Source organism: Microtus ochrogaster, chromosome 4 (genome assembly GCF_000317375.1).
Source record: "Microtus ochrogaster isolate Prairie Vole_2 chromosome 4, MicOch1.0, whole genome shotgun sequence".
NCBI lineage: Eukaryota > Metazoa > Chordata > Mammalia > Rodentia > Cricetidae > Microtus > Microtus ochrogaster.
In genome coordinates, this window is record NC_022011.1 from 16,133,286 (window position 1) to 16,155,057 (window position 21,772).

Consider the following 21,772-nt stretch of genomic DNA (forward strand, 5'->3'; position numbering starts at 1 on the left):
CTGTGGTTTTGGAGCCTGTCCTGGAACTAGCTCTTGTAGACCAGGCTGGTCTCGAACTCACAGAGATCCGCCTGCCTCTGCCTCCCAAGTGATGGGATTAAAGGCGTGCGCCCGGCTTGCTTATGTTTTGAAGTGAGACTTGCTATATAACCAGGACTGGCCTGGAACTTCCTGTGTAGGTATAGCTGGCCTGAACATGAAGTGTTCTTGCATTTTGATGAGGCTTGAATTGAAGTTTCTTTTGGTGACATAGCCATTTTCACATTAGCCCTTCATCCATGAGATGGGAGGTCTTTCCAGCCTTTAGTGTCTTAAGTTTTTTTTCTTCAGTTTCAAAAGTCTTCGCTGTCTAGGTTTATTCCAGGACTAGCTGTGTTGTGTGGTTCTTTTGTTCTTGAAGTGGTAGTTGCAAATGGTGTTTCCCTGCTTTCTTTGTTGGCATGTTATGTGCATAAGGGAACCTGCTGGAGTCTGTGTGTTAGTGTATATCCTGTCACTGCTGAATGTCAGATCTAAGAGTCTCCTAGTGGGCTCTTCAGGGCACCTTATGTACAGAATCACACCACCTGGAAATAATGATCCTCTGACGTCTTCCTTTCTGTCCCTGCCCTCTATTTTCTTCTTGTCCTGCTGCTCTAAGCCTTCAAGTTATTTGAATTTTATTTTTTATTTTAGTGGGAATGCTTTAATTCCCTCTCCCCATTTAGGGTAATGTTGGCTATAGATTCATTGTGTATACATGTATTATGTTCTTTATATTCCTAGTTTCTTCAATACCTTACATTATTGAATGCTAGATTTTATCCAAAGACGTTTCCACATCTATTGAAAGATCATGTGATTCCTGCCCTTGAGTCCATTTATACTCTGTGTTACTTATTGTTTTGCATATGTTGAACCATCCCTAAATCTGTGGAATAAAACCAATGTAATCACAACCACTCGGGTTTTGTTTGGTTTTATTTTTAATTAACTATTTTTTCTTTTTTATTTATTCATTATGTATACAGTATTCTGTCTGCATGCCAGAAGAGGGAACCTGATCAAATTGCAGATGGTTGTGAGCCACCATATGGTTTCTGGGAGTTGAACTCAGGGCCTCTGGAAGAGCAGCCAGTGCTCTTCACCTCTGAGCCATCTCTCCAGCCCCTCTATTTTTTTTCTTTTTAAAGACAGAATCTCACTATGTAGCTGTGGCGTACCTGAAGCTTCCCATGTAAACCGAGTTGGCCTCAGACTCATAGAGATCCACCTGAGCGTTGGGATCAAAAGATATGCCACCACACCCACCTCACTCAAGTTTTTAAAGAACACTGGACTGAGAGGTCACAAAAAGTAAATGCAGATGACTCCTACACTTAGAAAGGATGCTACACTTTGCTCATTGGGGAAAAAAAAGTCACAGATTTATTTGTTTTATTTTTTATGTGTATGGGGATTTTGCCTGTATGCACCATGTGCATGCATTGTCTGTAGAACCCAGAAGAGGGCGTCAGATCCTCTGGAACTGGGGTTATATGAGTGCTGAGAATCAAACCCAAGTCCCCCAGAAGAGCAGCCAGCGCACATACACACTGAGCCATCTCTCCAGCTCTACACCCACAGACTGAAGTCATATGGAGATGATATTTTTCACCAGATTTGCAGAAACCACACAGTTCAGTAACACTGCTTTTTCAAGGTTTATTATAAGCCACTTGCACATTGGAACTTCTCTACCCTATGTGCTGTGGGACAATGGTCCGTACCCTGCCAATTGTATTTTAATAAAATGCTGATTGGTCAGTAGCCAGGCAGGAAGTATAGGCAGGGCAATGAGAACAGGAGAATTCTGGGAAGAGAAAGAGTCAGTCTGCAGTCATCACCCAGACACAGAGCAAGCAAGATGTGACTGCCTCACTGAAAAAGGTACCAAGCCACATGGCTAACATGGTGGCGCATGCCTTTAATCCCAGCACTTGGGAGGCAGAGGCAGGTGGATCTCTGAGTTTGAGGCCAGCCTAGTCTACAAGAGCTAGTTCCAGGGCAGGCTTCAAAGCTAGAGAAACCCTGTCTTGGAAAAAAGAAAAAAAAAGAGTTAATAAGAAGCCTGAGCTAATAGGCCAATCAGTTTATAATTATTGTAGACCTCTGTGTCTTTGGGACTGAATAACTGCAGGACCTGGCAGAACAGAAACCTCAGTAAACGCCAGTGTCTTTGCTCTCCCATGCCATCACCTTCTTCTCATCTGTGGTAACCACTTAATAACTTATTGGCCATCTGCACCATAGAGTGGCATTTGGCTTTAAAGGAGTAGGGATATCCTGTATGTATTGATGGGAAATGAAGTGTAATGCTTGTGGATGTTTAGAGTCTCTAAGGTGACATAGTCAAAATTCTGGGGCTGGCAAGAAAGCTGAGCTGGTAAATGAACCTGCCGCCAATTCTTACGTTCTTAAGTTTGATCTCTCAGGGCTGCATGGTAAAAGAGAGATCTGACTCTGAAAACTAGCTTTGGCCTCCACACAAAAGGCTGGTACATGGAGACATACTCACACACTGATACACAATAAATAAGTAAATATAGTAAAACATTCAATTTCTTAAAAAAAAGAAATGAGGAAAATTGAGTGAACAGGGTGTGTTGGGAACAGGTGGATTATTTTTTACTGGGTCATCTTTATGCTCATTTTAAATTCTGTCTCGACTTCAGTTTGTTAAACTGAGATTGTGTTTCTCTATTTTTCAAAGATTTATTCTATCTATGTGTGTGTGCTTCTGTGTATGTGTCTAAGCACATATATGTGTGGGTGCCTGCCAAAGCCAGAAGAGAACATTAGATCCTTTGGAGCTGGAGTTACAGATGTGTGCTATGATCTAAACTCTGGTTCTCATGATTTAGTGGTGAGGATTCATAACCTGTGAGCCGTATCTCTAGCCCGTGTTAAACATAAGTGGTAGGAAAGGGTAAGGGGTTTACTGTGCCTTTGCATGGTCCTTCCTTTCTTCTTGTGCTGAACCTATCTCCAGCCGCCAGCTTTGGCTTCTGCTAGTTACCCCAGTCATCTCCGCAGACCATGTCTGGGGCTCCTGCCTCAGGGTGCAGGTGTTAGAGAAACAAGTGGGGCTGCAGGATTCTGTGGGGGGGGGTGTGCTGTGGGGGGAGTGCTGTGACAGCGCTGTCCTCGGTCCCATCCTCTTCTGGCCCTTGTCCTCTTCGTACTGTTTAAAGGAGTTTTTTGAGATTGATTATAAGAGGGGCAAGGCGGGGAGACATTTGTAAGATTCCGTGGATGAGATGCTACAGAGCGGCGACAGGTGCTAGGCACATGAAAATGGACCAGCATTTCTGGACTTTGCCAGAGGACCAGAGCTCTGTTCCACTCAGGCTCTTGTAGGCCTTATTAATTAATAAAGCTCACCATCTCTCCTGAGTTAGGTTGATCCCTCAGCCACTGAAGGGAAACAAATGGGAGTACTCTCTGCAGGTTGGGGAGTGCACACAGCAGATAAATTAGCAGCGCAGCCCAAAGCCTTGCCATGCTCACGCCCTTCTCTAACCACCATAACTTCCTTCTTTCTGCATAATCAGCTTGTGGAGAGTGTGAGAATGCCAATGTGCTTTGTTAATAACCAGAGTGTGGCATGAAGGGTTTTAAGTATTTCCTTCCTTGCCTCTTTTGGTTTTCTTCTCTACTAAAAAAAAAAAAAAAAAAAAAAAGTTCCACAACTCTTGTTTGATGGCAATCTCAACAGCATTTCAGGGCTTATCTGACAGAGGCCTGTTTCCATGTAGCCATATCTTGTGGTTTTTCTTCATCCTGATTTATCTTTTTAGAATTAGCTTGTGCTTAGGCAGCAGGATAAGTATAATGGTTTTAATTTTGCTGAGGCACAATTTTCATTTTAGGGGCTGGGTCATGGAGACAGTCTTTACCATATAGTACAGGCTAGCCTGTATCTTCCAGGCCCTCCTGAGTGCTGGGATTTCAGATGGACACCATCATAGCCAACCTTAGAATTTACTTTTAAATATAAACAGGTTGAAAAAGAAATACTATTTTTTTCTTTTACTGTATGTGTGTGTGAGTGAGTGCACACGGGCCTCAGTGTGTAGAGATCAGGACACAGTGTGGTAGCATCAGTTCTCTCCTTCGACCTTCATGTAGGTTCTAGGAATAAAATTGGGGTTGTCAGTGTTGCACAGCGAGCTCCTTTCCCACTGAGCCATCTCATTGGCCCCAGTTTGCTCTTTAGATCTGTAATGTTGTCACTGATTTTCTTTTATGTTGATCCAGTAGCCATGTAGATACCTCTCCTGCTCATAAAGACAAGAAGTGTTTATTGTAGATGTCTTGGTATATGCATACATATCTGTACGTCTATATGTAAAACTTGAGTGCAGGAGGCTGGAGAGATGGCTCAGTGGTTAAGAGCATTGCCTGCTCTTCCAAAGGTCCTGAGTTCAATTCCCGGCAACCACATGATGGCTCACAACCATCTGTTATGAGGCCTGGTGCCCTCTTGTGGCCTGCAGACATACACACAGACAGAATATTGTATACATAATAAGTAAATAAGTATTTTAAAAAAAAAAACTTGAGTGCATAAAACAACCAAATGTTTTAAGTAAAAGTAAACAGGCTTCATAAAAGAAGATAAATAAGTACTTGAAAGTTTGTTCATCATTCAGAGACTTCTAGGAAGGGAAAGTCATTCCACGTTAGTTGAAATGAGATGAGGAACATCAAATGTTGGCAAGGATATAGGCAGCCAACTTCTAGGAGAGGCTCCAACTTGGAGGACTGTTGGGCATTGTTATTACGTTTAATATGCACCTACTCCATACTCAGCAATTCTGCTCTGTTTCCATTAGAAAGAAGTAAAAGTGTGTGAATTGTAAAGACTTCATGCAGCTGTATTTTATTACTAATAGTGTAAAACTGCGGATGTTCAGGGATAGGAGGATGGATTAGCAGAGTGTGGCAGTAATGAGGACCCACCCACTGGTACATGTAACACCGGTGAGTCTGAAGGGCACTGTGCCACATAAAAGCCACCAGCCACATACGAGTAAATCCAGACTGCCTATCTGTGTGTAGTACAGAATGAGGCAAGCCTGGTGAGAGTAATCAGGAGGGTGTTTGCTAGGGACAGGAAATGATGAGAGCATTTTCCAGAATGTAAATGTTCTGGGTGGACTGAGGGCCACAGGACTGTGCATTTGCTCAAACTCACAGAAGACAAATAGTACTCTGTCTTTTACGGTGTTTAAGTCTAAGTATGGGGGGGGTGAGAAAGGACTCAAGTGATTTCACCCTCCTGTCCACTCTCAGTTCATGACTCCTAGAATGGCTCAAACTGCTTAGTCTTGCCTTCACTGGAACTCAGCAGGAACAGAGACACACAGTACTGCTCCTTTGATTTTTTTTTCCTTCTCATTTTAAAAATATACATTTATTTTTGTGTGCATTGGTGTTTTACCTGCATGTATGTCTGCCTGAGGATGCCAGATCCCCTGGAACTAGAGTTACAGACAGTTCTGAGCTGCCGTGTGGGTGCTGGGAATTGTGAAGAACACTGAGCCATCTCCAGCACCCTTTCCTGTTTTGTTTTGAGGCAGTTTCTTTTCTTCCTTCCTTTCTTTCTTCCTTTCTTTCCTGTAGGAGTGGACCGTCACACCAGTGCAACTTTGCTTTTCCATCCCGTTTCCACACAGCAGGTTGAGCAGCTGGTGGCAGTTCTATAGCTGCAGAATGAAGCCCCATATTGCTCAGTGATGTAGCCCTGGTGAATAAGGCCCTCTTTGTGTTTTAAGAGCTATAATTTACTTCATTTTGTCCTAGAGACTGGATGGCCTGCCTGAGAGCAGCCTTCAAAATAACAGCAAAAGCTGCTTGGATACATTGTGCTCGGGATGGACCTGATTGTAGGGTAAGGGTCATTCTCAAGAGCTATGTAAACACTTCAAGCTCTAGTTATCAGATTGTGAATCTACTAAGGAGTAGGGTTCTGTAAAACCTCTTCCGTTGGGCACTGTTCTAACTTCGTACCTGTCTTCACTCCAGCAGTGCACTCAGCGAGAGTTTTCTCATCTGTTTTTCCAGGGGAGAAAGAGCAGTAAATTGATGGCTGCCCCATCCTGGCCTCTCCTGGATCTTAAGTCTATATATTCATTGTTTTTTAGATCTGCCTCTTGCTGGCTTAATACCTACACCAATTAGTTCAGCTCATGTCCAAGCTGTAATGTAGAGGTGATTGCTGCTTCAGCCAAAGAAATCGAGAGCTTGCTTAGATGGTGGTCCTCAGCCTTCCTTAGCGGTTCCTAGCAATGTGCAGATGCTGGGGCCCTGCTCCAGAGTTCTTGGGGAACAAGAAAGGGACCCTAGAATTTGCATTTTGTGTGCTTCTGCTTGCATGCACACTTAAGAAGGTCAGAGGACAACTTGTGGGGTCGGTTCTCTTGTACACTATGTGGGTTCCAGGAATCAAAACACAGGTGATCAAGCTTGGCAGCCTTCACCCACACAACCGTCTTGTGGACCCCAAGTTTGTATTCTTAGGAATTTCAGGGATTCCAGAGCTGACGGTTTTTCACTTCTGAGGAACACTAAACAATATGTGGCTGGTGTTGATGGAAGAAGCAGGCAGTAGATGTTCTTGGTATTCTTTTTATCATGCACTGTCAGGAACCAGAGCTCCCAGAAACAGGAACCTGGGTACGCTGTGTCCCTGGCTTTAGCATGGCTGCTGGCACAGAGCAGGGAGGAATACAGGACATTGTGAATGAGCAGATGAACTAATTAGAGCAAATGGCATGTGCCCAGAGCGCTATCAAAAACATCTCCATTCAGGGACTTTATGTTGTAGAGAGGATTGCAGATCCTTAAGCACAGTATTTATTAATAATAAGTAGGGCACTAAAATACTGCAGCAGTAGAGGTGAAACAGGACAGCTTCCAAATGAGGGTGATGAAGGCACTAGCAGGGGAAGACTGAAGGTTCTCCCGGATTTTCCCCTTTCAGTGGATGCTAGATTAAACTCACATATACCAGGCACATACTATACTATTGAGTTACACCACATCCCTGTCTCTGCCCCCCCCTCCCCCCAAGAGGGGCATTAAGATTAATCCAAATTGACTGCCAGTGATTATTTATTTATTTTTGGTTTTTTGAGACAGAGTTTCTCTCTGTAACAGCTCTAGCTGTCCTGGAACTACTTTATAAACCAGTCTAGCCTCAAACACAGAGATCTGCCTACCTCTGCCTCCCAATTGCTGGGGTTAAAGGCATGTCCCACCACTACCTAGTTAAAACTTATATATATAGTTTTAATATAGACAGGGTCTTACTATGTGGTCCTGAATAGCCTGGAACTCTGTAGACCAGGCTGCCCTCATAGAGCTGACCTGACTCTGCAGTTTGAGCAACAAATCTCTGTCTCTCTCTCTCTCTGTTCCATATTTTAAAATAATATGCTTCTATAGTACTGTTTCTTTTATAGGTTACACATTCTCTATTAATTTCTTCTGTCTTTTAACAAAGACCACGTTGGTTGGGTAGCTCACTGGGTAGAGTGCATGGTTGACACGAGAAGCCCTAGATTCTGTTTCCAGGGTAGAGAAAGTAAGCAGCTGGCCTTCCTGTTTGAGACAAGGAGGTTAAATGTTCCTGCACTAGCTTCCTCTCCTCAGCACCTTTTTCATGAGAACGGTCACTCTGTTAGTGTTGCTCAGTACTCAAAGGGTGTGAACTGTATTTCCTCTCATAAATATGCACTTTTTATTGTCTGGTTGGTTTTCTCAATTTCCTTCCCCCCTCCCCCCAGACTCTGCAAAAGCTTAAAGTCTGCCTGAATACTATCGTCTACTAATTTCTATTGTATTATATGCTCGCTATAGTCTTATGTTTTACATTGGATATTTTAGTTTTTTATAATTTTTATGGTGGAGCATCGGAGTCAGGTCTGATGCTAGACAAGCATTCTAGCATCAAACCATAATCCCAGCCCCGGCATTCTGCAGTCTGCCCACCTTCCTCTGTCCTCATTCTCTCAGCTTTGTTCTGGGACTTCCTTCTGCCCCCCCCCCCTTCTTTTAATATTTATTTATTTATTATCTATACAATATTCTGTCTGTGTGTATGCTGCAGGCCAGAAGAGGGCACCAGATTCCATTACAGATGGTTGTGAGCCACCATGTGGTTGCTGGGAATTGAACTCAGGACCTTTGGAAGAGCAGGCAATGCTCTTAACCTCTGAGCCATCTCTCCAGCCCCTTCTGCCCTTTTGTGTACCTCTCTAACTTCCCTAGTCCTGGAACTTCCTCTTTCTGGACTTATTTTCTAGGTTGTGATAGAACTCATCTTCTTATTTATTTATTATGCATACAATATTCTTTCTGTGTGTATGCCTGAAGGCCAGAAGAGGGCACCAGACCTCATTACAGATGGTTGTGAGCCACCATGTGGTTGCTGGGAATTGAACTCAGGACCTTTGGAAGAGCAGGCAATGCTCTTAACCACTGAGCCATCTCTCCAGCCCTAGAACTCATCTAGTGCCTTCCGAAGGAGCAGGTTTGTGAGAGGTAAAGTGTGTGGTAAAGTCTGTTCTGCCTTCACTTCACAGCACAGCACTGCAGGTGAGAAGAGACTCCCTTCACAATGGCGAGACGATTGCTCTGCTGTCGGGCTTCCAGCTTCCAGGGCTGCTCTGGAGAAGTTCAGAGCAGTTCAGGAGTTTGGGATCCTTGTATTTGACTTCATTTCGACCCCACCCCTTGAAAACTTTTTGTTTGTTTGGTTGGTTGGTTGGTTGAGACAGGGTTTTGCTCTGTAGCTTGCCTCCAAGTCCTCATGATAATTCTCCAAGTTCAGTCTACCTAGGATTGGAATCACAAGTCTGAGCCACCATGCATGGGTCTTTGGAAGTTTTACAGTCTTCTTTTTATCCCTGAGATCCTTACTGGGCACCAAGAACCCCACCAGTGAGAAATGCCAGTTCCTTTTTGCACCTCCTCCTAGTTAGTGTCACCGCCTTTCTGGTTCTGCTGTGCACACAGCTCAAGTCTTCCCAGAATGGGAAGCTAGTGTCTGCACAAGTCTCTCACTTTGATATGGCTGGGCACGGCTGAAGGGACTGCTCGCTTTTCTCCAGCTATCCTGTGCCTGTAGCAAATCTGTAAACCTCAGTCAGTCTTTCTGGCAGATTCTGACAAGAAATTATACAGATGACTAAGTATTGAGTTAGTTAATTGCTCTGATTATATTCATCAAGTTTTATATAATTTTGAAAATAGCCTTCCTTTCTTCCCCCAGGCTAGAGGATACAGCTTCAGAGGCAGAGGGCTTATCTAGTTTATGTTAGGTCCTGTGTCATATTGCTAGCAACACATATTTGCACACATACCCACATACAACACTAACCACCAACATGTGTACACAAGCACTAGTGACCCCCACAACACACCCACACACACCCCAAAATAGTAGCCCATCTGTATTGTATCCCGTAAAAGTGGAAAAGAACTGCTACAGTAAAGAAGTCTTTGGTTGATTTCATGAGCTAGTTATTACAGAGTTCCATTTTTGCACAAAATGAATCCACATTTCTTTCCCTTTCTACAAATTCTATCCTAGAAGAGGGGAAACACTTGTCAGCATTCCTTTCCATCCTTTCTCTTTAGTTATTGTTACTTAAGAGATTGTAACCAAGTGTCTGCATCAGAGATTGTGACGTGAGGGTGGAACCTTCTGCAGAACCTCAGATGTGCAGGCCAGGGTGAATTCCAAGCTGCCCACACTGTGCAGGAATGTCTGTCATATGCTACAGTGAACAAGTGCTTTGCTGCTGCTGACTTGAAGTTCACAGCTGCCTGGAAATTGCTAAGGATGGATGGCCACAAAGGCCTTAATCAATGCAGAGGTTTACTTAAATGTACTTCACTTATGAGAATTTATGCATGATGTACAAAATTAATATTATTTCCCAAGATTCATACTTTTTGGGGGGGTTGTTTGTTTTGTTTGTTTTCGAGACAGGGTTTCTTTGTAGCTTTGGTGCCTGTCCTGGAACTAGCTCTTGTAGCTGGCCTCGAACTCACAGAGATCCGCCTGTCTCTGCCTCCCTAGTGCTGGGATTAAAGGCGTGCACCACCACTGCTCGGCTCTTCATACATTCTTTTAACAAATATTTATTGAGTACCTACCAGAGCCAGGCAGTATGCCAAGTGATGTCATCTGGAGGGTGTCAGGGAAAAGTGTCCAAAAGTTGACCGTTAGAAGGCTCCCAGATACCTTCAAAGAAGCTGAAATTAACAATCAGACTAAGTTTAAAAAGCCATTCTTGGGGTTGGGGGGGCCTGTTACACAATAGATCAGCTTTTCTTGGTTTGACATTCAAGGGGCTTATTTGGAGGTGGGAGGTAAAATATATTTTGCTGCCAGAGATGACTTACCTTCAAAAAAAAAAAAAATAGAACAGGCAACTTCTGGATTCCAAGCCCACTGATTTTCCTACCAGTAACAGTTTAAATTTGGGGACTGGAGAGATTTCTCATTGGTTGAGTATACCTGCTGCTCTTTCAGAGAACCAGGGTTCCTAGAATCCACATCAGGTTCACAGCCACCTATAACTTCAGTTCCATGGGGACAAATATACATATACATGTAAAACAAAATATTTAAGGAATTTTAAATTTCTATGTGTGTGGATTTTAGAGTGCATTGCTTGGTTCGGTTTGGTTTTTCAAGATGGTTTCTCTGTGTTCCTTGCTGTTTTGGAACCTACTTTGTAGATTAGTCTGGCTTTGAACTCACAGAGTTCTACCTGCCTCTGCCTCCTGAGTGCTGGAATTAAAAGTGTGCGCCACCACATCCAGCATAGAGTGCATATTTTTGAGGCACGTGAAGACAGAATAGAGACTGCTGGAAAACTTTAGTGTGATGGGTGCATTCATAGCCATCAGATGCTTCGACCTCCTGGGTCCCTCTGTCCTGGCTGTTCTTGAATAGTTCTTCTTGCCCTTCTAATGAGACTCCACCTCCTACCTCTCATTGCCCCCCCTATCTCTGCTCCCTGTCCTGCTCATCTACACTTCCTGTGCACAACTTGGGAGGGGGCGGGTTGGTTTTGTTTTTTCAAGACAGGGTTTTACTGTGTAGCCCTGACTGTTCTGGAACACACTCTGTAGACCCTAAACTCAAGAGATGCACCTGACTCTGCCTCCTGAGTTCTGGGATCAAAAGCGAGCACTACCACACATGGTTCCGTGTGCAGTTTTTTAAGAAAGTAGCTGCTGGGGCTGGAGTGATAGCTCAGTGGTTAAGAGCATTGACTGCTCTCCCAAAGGTCCTGAGTTCAATTCCCAGCAACCACATGGTGGCTCACAACCATCTGTAATGAGGTCTGGTGCCCTCTTCTAGCCTGCAGGCATATACACAGACAGAATATTGTACTCATAATAAATAAATAAATAAGAAAGTAGCTGCTGCTTCTCATATTTGTCTCTTGTGAGTGAATTAAAGGAGAAGAAGAAATCTGTGTCTTTGTCTCTAGTGGGGGGGGGGGGCTTGGCGCCCTGAAGGCATTGTATAGATAAGGGTTTAGCAGTGTCTTATCTCTGGTTTAATTACTGCTCTTCAAGGTGGTTATTGTTACCCTTGCTTTACTAATTGGTTACTAAGTTTTAAAGAAGTTAACTTGTACAGAGTACAAATAGATATATAGTAATTAGCTGGTGGGATAGTGAGTCACTTCTTTGGGAGCAAAGCCATGACACTTAAAAGTATAGATCCAAGGTAGTGTCGACAGCAGCCAGAACTTCGCTGCACAGTAGTTCTCGGGCATCCTGCCATCCTGTCCACACTCCTACAGGGGTTTTTGTGGTGATGACAAAGTGTTCTAAAATTAGATTGTGATAATATATCAAAAAAAACATTGCTCCTTTAGTTGTAGCACTTGGGAAGCAGAGGCAGGCGGGTCTGTGAGTTCAAGGCCAGCTCACTATAGAATAAATTCCAAGACAGCCAAGGGCTACACAGAGAAACCCTGTCTTGAACATCCCCTCAAAAAAATTTTTAGGGGGCTGGAGAGATGGCTCAGTGGTTAAGAGCATTGCCTGCTCTTCCAAGGATCCTGAGTTCAATTCCCAGCAACCACATGGTGGCTCACAACCATCTATAATGAGGTCTGGTGCCCTCTTCTGGCCTACAGGCATACACACAGACAGAACATTGTATACATAATAAATAAATAAATATTTTAAAAAAAATTTTAGTTATATGCCTTATATAAGTAGGCTCTTTATTGTGTGAATTATGTCTCAATAAATTTATTTTAAAAGTATTCTCAAGAATAAGAATTAGTTGGACAGGGCTGGAGAGATGGCTTAGAGATTAAAGAACACTCACTGCTCTTCCAGAGGACCCAGGTTTGATTCCAAGCACCCACACGGCAGCTCACAACTGTCTGTAACCCCAGTTACAGGAGATCTGCTACCCCCACATCAATGCACATAAAATAAAATTAAATAAATTGTTTTTAAAAGTGAATTGGCTGAGCCGGGCGGTGGTGGCACACGCCTTTAATCCCAGCACTCGGGAGGCAGAGACAGGCAGATCTCTGTGAGTTTTGTGAGTTCGAGGCCAGCCTGGTCTACAAGAGCTAGTTCTGGGACAGGCACCAAAGCTACAGAGAAACCCTGTCTTGAAAAACCACCCCCCCCAAAAAAAAGGTGAATTGGCTGCACGTGGTGGCGCACGCCTTTAATCCCAGAACTCAGGAGTCAGAAGCAGGCGGATCTCTGTGAATTCGAGGCCAGCCTGGTCTACAAGAGCTAGTTCCAGGATAGGCTCCAAAGCTACAGAGAAACCTTTTCTCGAAAAAACCAAAAATAAAAAATAAATGAATTAGGTGGTCGTCAGATTTCCCAGCATGCTTTCATAGCATATATTTAGTAGCTTATATTTGGGTGGTTCCCATTATCTTCATTCCCAGGGGAACTTCCTTCAAAGTGACTGAGGCTGTGGTTTGGGTTTGGTTCTGGTTTTCACATTTGTGCTCCACTTTGAACTATAGCATTCAGGTCATTCCGTGCCTGTGCTCAGTCTCCTTCCTGAGTCTGGACTGTGAGAACATTGATTGCTCATTCAATCCTTGCAGAGTGACTAGCCCAGCCTCATGGTGACAGGAAGGGCAGGCAACATAAAGCCACTGGTCCCCCAGGAGAGAATAGCAGCCATAGACTCCTTTAAGCTGCACTGAAGCTTTGGGGTGAGAAGCCATGAGAGCCTCACTTAGCAGGGGTGTGATGCCCATTTCCCAGAGTATGGCAGCCTGTGTTTGTAACAGCTTCAGTAGTGACCTGCACTCACTCTTTTCACTGTGACCTACTGTGGCCATGAGCACAAACACAGATGCACTGAAGAGTCTAGGTACAAATGAAAGCATCACTCAGCAAGTAAGGATTCCTAACAACCTTGGAGAACTGTCCTTCCTTCTGTTTGAAAAGGCTGCTCTAAGGAAGGTAGCTGTGCCTAACCATTTCTCTTGCTCTAGTGATGGGAATTCTTTCATTGGTGGTCAATGATTCAATGAGTAAAAACCGTCTATCCATTCAAGAAGCAATGTTGTGGTTTACACATGGCCTGGCTGTGGCCACCATCTATGAAAACCATTTCCTGCCTCCAAGAAAGGGGCGGGGGGAGGGAGGGGGAGGGAGGGGGAGAAAGAACTTTCTGCTCTCGGTCCCATGCTACATGAGAGCAAAAATTTTTCTTTGTTGGAACGCATTGCATTTCCTTAGCAGAGTGATGTTTTGAGATTCCGGCTGCCTTCCTGAAATCACTTGCATACAGACAGATCTTTGCTTCTCGTGGGTCCCTTAAAGTCTAGATTAGTGGTGGTGGCATGACAAGGAAAAGGCTGCCGATGGAACATCTGCCTTCTGAGGAGAGGTGGGAGCTGCCCGGGAGGTAGAAGGATAGATTGAGGTGAGCATCATTAAATTTTCCAGTCAAGTTTTAGTAGGATTCAGTTTCCATGAGGCCAGAGTCATTATTCTAGCAGTTGAGCAAGCAAGTCATGTTGTAGATGCTGACCAGAAAGGGATTCGGGAATTGGGCTCCCACAGGAGGGCCCACTCCAGCCTCATCTAAAAGGACCATATCTCTCTCCCCTCCAGCAGGATGCTGGGTATCAGTAGCCCCAGTTGTCCAGCACCCATCTCCATGTTTGGGGTTTCACATGCTGTTTAGTAGCAGTAAACGGGTCGGAAGGATTGGGGAAATGTCTGCAAATGTGTATAGGAGCCAGCTCATGTAAGTGGCACGTAGAGCCATGTGATTAGTGTGCCTACCTGTTCCTAAAAAGGGCCAGATGTGACCCATTTTAAATGAGGTGTCTGTGATGTAAAACTGAAGGAATTGTTTCTGGTCTGACTAAGGGCACCTCCATGTTCTGAAATTTAAACATGGCCTCAACCTTGGAGATGCGTATGAATTTAAATTTTGTTTTTATTGACATCTGGATTTTTTGTTTGTTTCTGTTTTTGAGAAGGGTCACGTGTAGTTCAGATTGGCCTCAAACCCCCTGTACAGATGAATTTGATCTTGAACTTATGCTTCTTTCTTGCCTCAGCCTTCCAAGTTCTGGAATTATAAGAATGTGCCACTAAAGCTGACTTATTAAAATATTAGCATCTCAAGGATTGGTTGTTTAATGTTTTGTTTTGAAACGGGATTTCATGTATTCTATGCTGACCTCAAATTCATAATATAGCTGAAGATGACCTTGAACTTCTGATCTTCCTGCTTCTAGTTCCTGAGTGCTAAGATTATAAGCATGCACCATCATGCTTGGTTTACTTGGGCTTCCTGCATTCTAGGCAAGCACTGTACCAATTGAGCTATATCTTCAGCCTCTTCAGGGTTGGTTTGTTGTAAGGTAACAGAGAATGTTCTCCTTGAGAGAAATCATGGCCTTAGGTCTGCCTGGACTCCTCTTAGCTTGGTGGTTCGGATTGGTTGGGAGCCCATATGGAATTGGTATCTGGAAAATGAGCGGTGTCTTCCTCCACTGAGCTCCCAGGGCTATGCACAAAGCAAAATGTCATCATAGTCTTTATTAGAAGCTGTGCTTAATAATTTTTTAAAAATTCCATCTCAGAAGTATAAATGGTCTGTGTATTGGTCCAATAAATCATTGTCCCCGGCTGAATCTGATTATACAAATAAAAGCAACAGCAGTCTGTACCTCAGGGACAAAACATCCCCTCTCCATGCATGGTCCTCTTCCCATTAAACTGAATATTTTGTCTCAAAGAGCTTGCCACTACCTTCCTTTCTTACTGCCAGGAAACAGAGGCATGCCCTTCCCTGTTTGCCATGAGGTCCCTGCCCCCACCTTGGGAATGGCTCCAGGAAGGAAACTGCTGGAGGAGAGTCAGGAAGGGCTGTGGATTATTATCTCTTTCCCTGGGAACAAGTGAGACTGGGCAGGGGAAGTTCAGGAGCCAGTTTCCTACCTGTCTGAGAGCAGAGGCTCTGCTTGCCACCTACTCCACTCATTTGCCCCTCATGTGCACGTCTAGGGGCATCCCGTCCTTATGCTGGACCGTTCAGACTCGGGCTCTGCTAGTGATCCCATAGTCCTTCACTGTTTATTTAATACTGAGTCACAGCTTATCCTCTGGGGATCTTCTGTGTGTTTGTCCTTCTAGTGGGATCCTTTACTATTCATTGACACGAGTGTGTATTTAGACATGGTTGACATTACAAAATGAGGTACTAGAAATAAGCAACCAAAACTTCCTGGACTTCTAAGAACATTCTCCTCCATAGTACAAATTAATTAGAGGGAGGAAGTGCCTACAGTCATTCCCTGCCCATAGGGACAGTACTTAATGTATTCAGTGTGAGGCTTAAAAAAAAAAGTGAAGTGGGTACCTTTCAGCAGGCCCTGCCAATGTATGCCACTAACCAAACATGCCACACAGCAGTTAGTACTGGAGGTTTATGGGAGAGTGAAAGAAGAAAGGCTGTCTAGGAGTGGGGACATTGAAAGAGTCAGACAAGACAGAACAGGGAAGAGGAGCAAGAGAGCGAGCTTTTAAAGGGTGCGCATGTCACATAGCCGGCAGTGGCAAGGTACTTGGCAACAGGTGATGGTGTAGCTGCCTCAGTAGCCGAGGTGTAGGGTACAGTAACATTCAGTATGTGCTGGCCTCACACTGCTGCTGAGAGTGCAGCAAACACATTTAAGCCTTGTCAAGGTAGCATGCTCAGCAAAATTGTTTAACCTGCATCTGTCCACAAGAGACAGATAAACCCAGTGAGCAACAACCTATGAGCCAGCCAGAGTATACTCTAAAAGATTATTACGACACCAAGGCCAGAAGGCAGAAGACAGATTAAAGTTTCAAAGGAGACCAAGACACTTCCAGATGTGCTGTGCTGGGGAGCTTATGAAGAATCACTGTCAAGACCATTTTGAACTGTTATTGATAAAATCCAAAGATAGCCTTTTAGAGGTTATTATCAGCATATTAAGTTTTATTATCAGTTATTAAGTTTCTTGAGTATAATATGAGGTGTTAAGATTATGTAGGAGAATGCCTTAGGAGACGCAAGCTGAACTATTGAGGTGCCGTGGTATGTCCACAAATTATTTAAAACTAGCTCCATACTCTCCCCAAAAGTAAATGTACATTGGGGGGGGAGGGGGGAAGCACATGTGACAGAGGGTAACTGACGACTAAGTGGGGCTTATCCAGATAATGGCAGTGCTGTGTCTCTCCTTCTGACATTTCCAAACTGGAAAGTTGAAATCTCAGATTGATTTCCTGTGACCTTTCCAAATTGTCTTCTTATTGTTACAAAACATACAGTGGGGTGGGGACAGAGGGCAGCAACCAAAAACCACGGACTAACCTTGCTTCCCATTTCTTCCTTCCAAGAACTAACCAAGCCCAACCCTGCTTAGTTTCTAAGATCCACAGAGCTCAGGGAAGTGTGACTATAGACTGGTTCCCATTTCTGCCATTATTATAAATGGTGTGCCAAAAGGTCTTTTGTTTGTTTGGTTGGTTGATCTGCTAGTTGATTTTTTTGAGACAGGATCTCACTATGTAGCCTTAGCTGAACCAAAACTCACTGTGTAGACCAGGCTAGCCTTGAACTCATTGGAGACCTGCCTGTCTCTGCCTCCTGAGTACTGAAGTTAAAGGCATATGCCACCATGCCTGGCCTGACAGCCTTCTGATCAAAGATAGTTTCCTTGGGCTGGGCGATGGTGGTTCAAGCCTTTAATCCCAGCACTCCGGAGGCAGAGGAAGGCAGATCTCTGTGAGTTTGAAGCCACAAACTGGTCTACAGAGCCAGTTTGAGGACAGCCAGGGCTACAAAGAAGGCTACCCTGTCTCAAAAAAAAAAAAATTAGTTTCTTTGAACAATAAAAGATGAATTGATAAGTTCAGCACTTAGAGAAAAGGTGATATTTTCCAAAATAGCTGTATTGAGGTAGAGTTTCTCCATTGAGAGCGGAGTTAGCTGGCTTCTAGAATCTTCTCAGGCTGTGCGTCTGTCCACATAGTTTGAGAACCAGAATCTGGAAAATGAGTCCTGTCTTCCAGGGGCTCTCACGGAACACTCCAGGGGAGCTTCTGTTAACCCAAAAAGCAACCCTGCAGTCTCCGCTGCTTAGTCTGCTTTCATTGCTGCTCACACCTGAGAAAAAGAACTTCAAGAAGGGAAGGGATTTGGATTGCACTGTTCTTTCTTAAAGATTTCAGCTAATCTAGGGGGAACCCAAAAGAACAGTGGTTCCAAGCCCACAACAGGGAATTCTCAGGTTGATCTTTTCCTCACGTTCACACGAGGTGCTAGACCTACACCTGGCTCTGGAAAGTAGTTCTTGTGTGTGTCCCTCCCCGGTAAACAGATGACAGACACTAAGGAAAACGCAAGTCTCTGCCAGACAATGTTGTTGCAAATGATTTGCATGTTAGTGGCTCTGTCAGTTTTGATGTGAGAGGTGTAGACTTGAGGCCAGCTCTGTCTATTGAAGCTCTGAGAAGAGTTACAGAGTTACTAATGCCCATAAGCCCTGTGTTTGCTGATCCACTTTTGAAATTGATTTTCCCTTCTGCCAGTTCAGGCATAGTGTTGAGTCTTCTTGTTACAAGGGGGACTTTCTTTTCTTTTGAGTAACTCTGCTATCAAATTGAGGACTTGGTCAGTTAAAAGTTTAAAAATTTTATGTCGTGAGTAAGCTTTTGGCTTCACTATGGGTGAGACAGAGTGAGTAAGACAGTAGTGGGTGGCTCACGCCTTTAATCCTAGCACAGACGTGTAGATCTCTTGAGTTCTAGGTCAGCTGTCTGTACATAGCAAATTCCAGGCCACCTGGGGTACGTAGTGAGACCTTGTCTCAACAAGGAAAAAGGAATGAGTAACGCATGGATCCTACACAGTGAGCTCCAGGACAACAGGGAAAGTGGATGTTTCTTCCTCTCCCCAACTGAGCAATAGAAATTGGAGTGTGCAGGCAGCTACAGGATTTGTGTCCCAGGACTGTGGGGCAAGCACAGGAAGAAGATACCAGCTGTAAGGACCACTGAACTAGTCCCACATCACTTCCTCTTTGGAGTCTTTACAATGGTCACAGTTTGCCTATTTGTTACCTTTTTACTAGATTGTGTTTCTCCTTAGGATCAGGCCTTGTAGCTTTTTTCTGTGTTCTTAATTCCAAGCACAGTGGAACTTCAGTCTCTGTTGAATGACTATAACTGATGGATGGCAAGATGTCTTTAAATTCCTTTGCAGAGCAAAAAGTCTCTTCTGTGGGTGCCTGATTATTGGAGTTGGTGTTAAAAATCACGGGGAATGAATGTATTATACCTCTTCAGACCCCATGAATACATTTGCCAGCCTCCTCATTAGGGTCCTCTTCCTACTGAGAGCAGTGAATCAAAGTCCCTGCTAAGGAAGGGCACAGAGTAAAGTAGACACATGTAATATCTGTTTCCTTAACGGGATGCTGTACCTTTTAGTTGCAGTGAACTTTCTTATGATCACGTCAGTACTACCACACAGAAAGGACCAGGGTTCTTTCATAGATGCATACAGTGCATTTTGATTCCATTTAGAATCATCTTAAGCAAAATAAAATAGCTCTCAGAAAACTCTCAAGCAGCTTCTCATCTTGGAGACACTGATCCTCACCTTGTCCCTATCTGCAATTTATGAATAAGTCCAGTCTGTAGGGGAATGAACTAGGTAGGGAAGCTGACATCCTATGGACCAGTGTTAATAGAAAAGAATGTTTGTACCACTCCCAAGTCTTGTTTTTGGTGTGGGCACTAACCTGTTGGCCTATCCTAGGGCACAGATAGCCCACGGTCCATGGTTTTTTGTTGGGTTTGAATGATGATAGGTTGGCTCAGAAATGATTCCCTTCAGCAGTAAGCCTGAGGTTATCTGCCGTAGGCCAAATGCCAGTCAGATGGGGAGGGAGCTGCGAGAGCACTGAGAGAGTGAGCACTGCAGTGCCCGTGTACACCGCTTGTGCATTTCCACCCTTACCTATCTCTGTGAAGTAGAGAATTCATTTTAGTTTCATAAAACCAGAATCACATTGGCAAGATGACTTGTTAGGTACAGGCCATTGGCACCTGACAATCCAAATCTACAAGCCTGGCCTTGATGCCCAGATAAAGGTGGAGGGAGAGAACCAACGCCACAAAATTGACCTTTGATCTGTGCACCCCTGCCCCCCACCCACAAAATAATAATGTTTTTAAAACCCATGTTCTTTCTATCGTTTCTTCCCCTCATATCACCTTCTTATGAACTCTAGCTGCCTTCTGTTTGCCTTATCTCATTCATGTAACATTGACTGGAAACATTTGACCTGCCGAGACTTGAATTTGGCATTTGGGGTTTCTCCCACAGCCCGTGTAAGATAGCATCGCCGGCAAGTAGAGCACAGGCTGTACATTCTCTGCTTTGGGATGTTCTCCACCTCCGGGGAAAACCAGGCCCAGTTACAGGAGTTGAAAGGCAGTACCTTTAAAGGTCCTTTTACAATGCTGTGACTTCTTGCTTGTACGTGTTTGGAACTGGTTCTTATGCTGTAGAATAGTCCCCTGGGGCTTCAGAGCATGAACAGGCAGTGATTGACAGTGGCCAACAGTTAACTGCACCTTAACCCCTATGCCCGATGCTGTCTTGACCCTTTACATGGACAATTCCCCACCACCGTGATTAAGCATTCAGTGTAGATTGGGAAACCAAGACACTTGTACTTGAAGAACTAGCTTTGAGTCATTGGGACAGAGCTGAACTTGGACCTATGCATGTGACTCCAATATCTGAACCCCACCATTCTCCTCCCTCCCTGCAAGCAGAGACCTGCCACGCCTGAAAGAGGTCTGAAAGGCTAGGGCTTCCTGTCAGCAGTGCAGCTAAGCAGTCGTATGTGTTAGGCAGGAAAGGCGTGTTAAGATTCTGTCTGCGTACAGTTTCCACATAGAAAAGAAAATGCCCTGTGTACAAGCATGGCTTCCACTGAGACAAATGGCTCTAATCCAGGGAACTCTGTGTCACACACACACACGCACACACACACAAACTACTAATTAAGACACCAGAGTTCTTATGTTAATGTAGAGATCAGAGTTATATTCATTTTTCTTTCCATAGGATAAAAAGATCAAGTGGTATGAGCAGCCTTTTGGGGAAAATTGGAGCCAAAAAACAGAAAATGAGCACCCTTGAGAAGTCCAAACTGGACTGGGAGAACTTCAAGGAGGAAGAAGGGATTGGTGAAGAACTGGCCATCCATAACCGGGGGAAGGAAGGGTAAGGAGTGGCTGTTTGTCTGTAGCCTCGGAACTCTGCAGTGGTCTTTTTCACACCGCCCTGTGTAGCAAGGAGGAGCTTTTTACTGTGAAATCAAAGTGGAGTGCTTTGGTTATTGGTGAAGCTCTAAGATGAGGCCAGTCCCATCTGTGAGAAGCCACTGGGTGAAGATGGGGGGCGGGGCTGAGGTGCAGTGTTCCCTGAACCAAGTTTGCTGGCTTACAGCTCAGTGAACTGTAAATTGCCTGGTTTATTCACAAGACTGGGTCTGGCTCAAGGCAGCCTAATCTGAATCATTTGACCTTCTGAGAATCTGGTTAGTTCAAGTGCTTCAAAAGCAAAGAACGCCAACCCAGTGCCAGGATACTGTCACATTAGCCATGAATGGCTTGGTATTTTTTTCGACCATGTTACTGTGGTCAAGGGCATGGTGTGACATTTGCTTCAGCTGTATGATACATGGCGAGGCCATTGCTGTACCATTTCATGGTCACTCTAGAATACCAAGAGAATAGCCATAAACCAAAAGTGACCTAATCCTTGTTAGTGTTTTTGTTTTGTTTTCCCTGTGGGAGTGCTGAGAAAGGATCTCACTCTGTAACCTACTCTGTCCTCAAAATCATGGCAGTCCCTTCTGCCTCAGTCCTCCATGTTTGGGATCACAGGTAAGAGCCACCATGCCCACACAGCTTTCATGTATGTTTTTAGTAAGGAAAAAGAAATGGGGCTCATTTAGTGGTTAGGGAGTACAAGAGAAACTTAAGGAACAGAGGCCCATAACTTCAGCATTCCTCACTCCTGAAATATTGAATGGCCGTTTATACAGCCCTGTCACCAGTAAGACCTTCTCTTTGTACAGCCCTGCCTCTCACCAGTAAGAAAGACCTTCTCTATATACAGCCCTGCCTCTCACCAGTAAGAAAGACCTTCTCT

General features: G+C 44.3%; 1 protein-coding gene across 1 annotated transcript in view; it reads left to right on the forward strand.

The window, feature by feature from the left end:
• Cfdp1 (craniofacial development protein 1) overlaps window positions 1-21,772 on the forward strand; it is a 90,389-nt gene that overhangs the window by 61,255 nt on the left and 7,362 nt on the right. The window contains exon 6 of the mRNA XM_005345646.2: window positions 20,681-20,839. Within this exon, the coding sequence (XP_005345703.1) occupies window positions 20,681-20,839 (159 nt within the window). The remainder of the gene's footprint in view (window positions 1-20,680; window positions 20,840-21,772) is intronic.